The 5,362-nt window shown below is 30.5% G+C and overlaps 1 protein-coding gene across 1 annotated transcript; it reads left to right on the forward strand.

Moving 5' to 3' along the window:
• Positions 1-359: 359 nt before the first annotated feature.
• LOC25487122 (putative F-box protein At3g58860) lies at positions 360-3,325 on the forward strand. The gene is made up of 4 exons (XM_024777096.1): positions 360-614; positions 1,258-1,965; positions 2,492-2,638; positions 2,942-3,325. Exons 1-4 carry the CDS (start codon positions 360-362, stop codon positions 3,323-3,325), a joined length of 1,494 nt encoding a protein of 497 aa, XP_024632864.1.
• Positions 3,326-5,362: the final 2,037 nt, after the last annotated feature.

The raw sequence follows: 5,362 nt of genomic DNA on the forward strand, positions 1-5,362 counted from the left end.
TTATAAAGGTTTGGATTTAAACTTCAAATAAATACAATTAATTAATTAAAATTTGAAATAAATTGATTACTTATTTGACCAGATAATAATAATAATAATCATAATAAAAATAAATAAATAATAGTAAAAAAGGGATCTATTTATTATAGATCATTTGACTATAAGATGTGCTTTTCCCATATAAAAAGATCATGGTCTAGTTTTCCTAATCATATAGATGATAGAGAAAAATATTGAGTTGTCACTAAGAGTTAAACAAAATTCATGCTCCTTCATCTTTCATTTTCTTATCATTTCTTATAAAAGCCAATAATTGCTATCCTTTTGTTAGATCCTTCTTCAGACCAAGTGAACAAAGAATGGGGGAAGGAGCGGATGAAGAAGAAGATTTGTTCAACAATCTTCCTGATGTCTTTCTAACTTATATAGTTTCTTTCCTACCGGCAACCGATGCTGCGAGAACTAGTGTGCTTTCCCATCGTTGGAAAACAATGTGGAAATACTCTTCGCGACTAAGTTTTGACCAAAGAGAAATGTTGAAATCGTTGATCAAAGTTTATATTGAAAAATATGATCAAAATAAGCGCATTGAATTGGCAATGCTTCGCAGAGAGGTACACTCTTAGAGAAATCATTTAATAGTATTTACAAATTTTTTTCTTATAGGTTTTACGATTATAGGTTAATAAAATGTAGGGTTAATAGGTCTTTACTCCCTGTAATATAGGTCATTTTTGGTTTTCCCCCCTGTAAAATTTTTATTTTTATTCACCCCCTGTAAAATATTTTTGTTTTGATTTACCCCCCTAATAAACCAAACAAAAACCATTTTTTTTTCAAGGAATTTTCGTTTTTGTTTGGCCTATTAGGGGGGTAAATCGAAACAAAAATATAAAAATAAAAATTTTACAGGATGAAAAACCAGAAATGACCTATATTACAGGGGGTAAAGACCTATTAACTCTAAAATGTAAATCTCTTTGCGGTGAAATAATGATTTTTGATTTGTTTTTTTAATTTTTGGACTTAATTCTCTCTAGTTCATCCATCCTTTCCAATACTACAATTAGATTATTAAAAAAGTATAAAAAAGTTAGGTTAATCAATTGTTTCAGATTTTGTTTGAGAGTTGTTTAGAAATGATACTAGAGAATCTAATTCCATGTTTTTACTTCCCTTTTTGTAATAAAATAGATGAACTTCGATTCTTAATTCTTTCGAAATATGATATAGATTCCTAAAATTTGTGCATGACAGATACCTCTTAAATATGCGAATGCATTTTTGGATCCAATTGCTAGAGCGGCCTTGTTGATGAAATCAACTATTGATAATCATATCGGTCCATTGAAAAATTGCAGCATTAGACATATGCTAGAGAGTTGTGCAAGCGGGGATGTTGTAAGGTGGATGAAGAAACTACTAGAGAAAGGGGTAGTAAACGTTTCATTGGAACTTGAATCCCATGATCTACAAAATATTAGTTGTCATTTGACGATATTTGGTGAAATCCTTTGTATGCCTTTTGATGTTTTAACTAGTTTTAAGGTTTTGGAATTGAAGAACTATTATTTGAAAACTACACTTTCCCCTAATTCCCACCAGGTTTTGAACACTCTTACCCTTAACAATATTCGTGTTGAATCAAATGATTTTGAAAACATTCTCTCTCAATGTTCGTCACTTGAAAATCTCACCCTTAAAAAATGTAATTTATTTGGAGATGGGGTCAAGATTGATAGCCCAAGTCTCAAATATTTTAAATTTTTTGATATGACCGTGCATAAGATGTTGATTTCTGCAACTAAAATTGAAGTGATTGAGATTGGAACCATTATATGTTATAATGAAGATCTAATTTTCGAGACCCCAAATCTCCATGTTATCCGTATTTGCAATGATGTGAAGAATCTTGGGAGGCATTTAGCAACAAGAGATATTGTTGAAATTTGCAGCGGCATTTCAGTGAGTTTTTCTTCTCATGTCTACAATATTTTAGGGTGAGGGTATGGTACCCCAGTTCAAGGCATGGAAGACCTTCGGGCTCAAAGAGCACTAACAAAGATATTTACATTTACCTCCTTCCAAAGGCACTAGCGGAGCTCGAACCCAGGATCTCTCGAATTCAAGACCTATCTTTTTACCACTAGACCAAACCTTTGGAGTTCTACAATATTTTAGTTTGCCCATGAATCAATGTCAATAGTTTGTGCTTTTTGCATATATATATATACATTTAATTTAATTAATTGAAATTAGTAAGGTTTTTTTAGAAGAAAAAAAAAAAACCTTATTAATTCCAGTTAATTAAATGTATATATGCAAAACCTTATAATCCAATGTTTTGAGTTGCGTATGAATCAATGTTAGTAATTGGTACTTATTGCAACCCAATAATTTATGTAAATAACTTAAGCCCTATTGTAATTTTCATAATTTAACATTATATATTTATGTATGTTATTATAACAATCTGTCCTTATTTTCTTAGGTTCGCCATGGTTGCATGAGAAGTATATTTGACAATTTGGTTACCCTCTGTCTCGACCTCGATTTTACAAATAATAGAAATGCAATAGCTCTTTCGTTTGCACTTAAGTCCAGCCATCAACTAAAGAATCTTCAAATAAATAATCAGGTGCGTTTAGGCTTTACTTCAGCCATATGTTAAAAACTATACTTATTTAATGTTATATGTGTTGAATCATACAGGTCTTAGATTGAATATGCAATAAAAATAGTCATAATATGATTTTTTTTTTGTCTGTGAAAAAAATGTTGTAGTCGAATTAGTCATATTTTATTCTGAGGTGACCACAAGGCGACCATGATTTAAGTCCTACTTAATTTTCTTTTTTTACAGCATAAGACCTAATTAATAGTAGTTAAGAACTACTTAGCTATAATCCATGAAATGTTTTTTTTTTTCAATTTTTGCTAGGTCAATATGGATTACATTTACAATGGTGGCGTAACTGATCAGAATGACAATGCTTGTTTACCGTATCCTGGAGTCTTGTTTTGGGAAAAAAGGGAGCCATGTCGGTGTGTCATTTACCAACTAAAGTCTCTTTGTATAAGGGGATATACAGGTGGAGAGTTTGAATATGAATTTGTTAAGTACTTAATATTAAACGGTGGAGTTATAGAGAATATTACACTTTGGTTTTTGGATGATTGCTCATGGAACAAAGTTGTAGCAACTAATTGTCTGCTTTCGTACCCAAAGCTTTCTTCTAAATTGTCCTTTGATCTTAAACCTGGAGCAATCTTTGCGAGAAAATATAGTGGTAGTTTTAACAAATGGGTAACAACCCTAAGGTGAAGAGCTTCCTAGCATAAAAAGTGTTTTGTTATTATCATATTCAAAGATCACTCTCAAACTATCCTTCAAACATGAGGTACTATATAAGAGAAATTATGGATGTTAGATAAGTGCTTATTGTTAGGAAAAAAAGAAGGTATTTTTGTTATGAATAATCTTTGGTTTTGAACAATCCAAGTTGGTGTAAGACTTGTGTTTATTTTTTGGTTATGTGTTTTGGATTTTTAAATGTTTTTCCATTTCATAATTACAAGCTTGATTATAAGCTTTTTATGCACTTAAAACTTATATATATAATCCTTAAATTAGTTCAAATTGATGCAAAGATCACCGGATGTTCTTGTATCGATCCAAAACAAGCTATCATTCATAATCTCTAAATGGTAAGGTAAACTTCCTTCTTACCTTAAACTTCCAAAAGGTAGACCCTAAGCTCTAATCTACTCTCCTTTTTGAGTTTCTTCAAGCTAGACCTTCTTCTCCCTTAAAATTCTTCTTTCTTCCTCTTTCTCTCAATTTTTCTTTCTTCTCCCACTTTGCCTCTTTTATTTCAATTGTGACAAATGAGCTCTTAACATAATTTTCATAAAGACTACATATCTTATATACTCTTGGGTTTATTCACATTCACTAATGAGCATAGTAACTTTTAATCGCTCATAAAATATTACTACACAATTGCTTCATTAAAACCCTCACTATTACCCATACACCACTATTCCATTAATTACTCAAGTTACTACTAATTTCATTAAATAACTCTCCATGCCCAAAATTACTAAAATACACTTCATTCTAAAATAACTAAATTTTCCTTACTCTTTAAATGATCAAAATACCCCTATCTGTAACCAAAAAAAATATACCCCTATCTCTATGTCTATTGCACCCTCTCTCTTTCCCTCAACCTCTCTCCCAAGAGCTATTGTACAAGCACGAACCGCGTGATTAGGAGAGAAAAGTTAGGGGTAAAGTTTGTGAAATTTGAACTATTTTTTATGATTTGATGATCAAACTCTTAACACTACACTGGTACAAAACAAAACCTTTTAAGTGCAAGAATAAGAAAATATCTTACATTTAGTCTTTGTTCTTATCATCTTATTTTTTAAAATTGGTAAAAGTTAAATCATTTTTACGTTACCTTGTTTACATTAAGAAATAGAAGGAAAATTTTTCAAACCCATCAATTTTTTATATAAGATTAATAAATTATATTAAATTTTTCTCAAATAAGCCTTAGGATACATAATTTTTTTTTATCAACAAGTTGGTTTGTTCTATATGTGATAAGAACGGATGAAAAGGTAAGTAATTTGTTTTTTTTTTTTTAGTCAAATAGCTTATTTGCTAGAAGAAATTATGCTTATTGGCCGGTAACATGATAACGGCTCGAGCGATGTGAGGGACTCATAAAACTATAACTGATCATGTATGAACAAATTTTTTTTTTTTTTCCGAATCAAAACAAAATTGTGAAAGTTTGAGACTTAAGTCTTATGTGTGAAGAAAACATAGTTGTCGGTGGAAAATACACCTTGAAAAAGGTATCGACATTTAATGTCTAACATGTCTCAACTTGAATCACTTCGAGGGAATATAGGAGTAACTAAATGATACTGATGATGATAATAATAATAACAATAATAATAATTATAATAATAATAACAACAACAATAACAATAACAATAATAATAAGGAAAAAGGTAAGGTCATACTTAAAATAAAACATTTGATAGACTAATAGGCCAGGCTTAAGCTTTAGTTTTTTCAACTAGGCTCGACCTATTTAAGCATAGTCCATCTCGGCCCAACCTATTTCCACCCCTAATTGTGGATGAAGAACTAGGGTAGTAAAAGTTGCAATGGAACTTGAATCCAGTAATTACCAAAAAAAGTAAATTCATTTTAGGATATCTCGAAAAGCCCTTGATTTTCCATCATATTCTTTCATTATTTATAGGGTTTTGGAATTAAAGAATTTTCATTTTAAAACTACAATTTCCCTTAATCCCCATCAAGCTTTATGAACTCTTA

Source organism: Medicago truncatula, chromosome 2, assembly GCF_003473485.1.
Source record: "Medicago truncatula cultivar Jemalong A17 chromosome 2, MtrunA17r5.0-ANR, whole genome shotgun sequence".
NCBI lineage: Eukaryota > Viridiplantae > Streptophyta > Magnoliopsida > Fabales > Fabaceae > Medicago > Medicago truncatula.

Excerpts from the sequence above, each read along its gene's own strand:
- LOC25487122 (XM_024777096.1), top strand. The coding sequence starts at position 360 with ATGGGGGAAGGAGCGGATGAAGAAGAAGATTTGTTCAACAATCTTCCT. Across the intron at positions 615-1,257 it reads TGGCAATGCTTCGCAGAGAG|ATACCTCTTAAATATGCGAA; the intron begins GTACACTCTTAG and ends TGTGCATGACAG. Across the intron at positions 1,966-2,491 it reads AAATTTGCAGCGGCATTTCA|GTTCGCCATGGTTGCATGAG; the intron begins GTGAGTTTTTCT and ends TTATTTTCTTAG.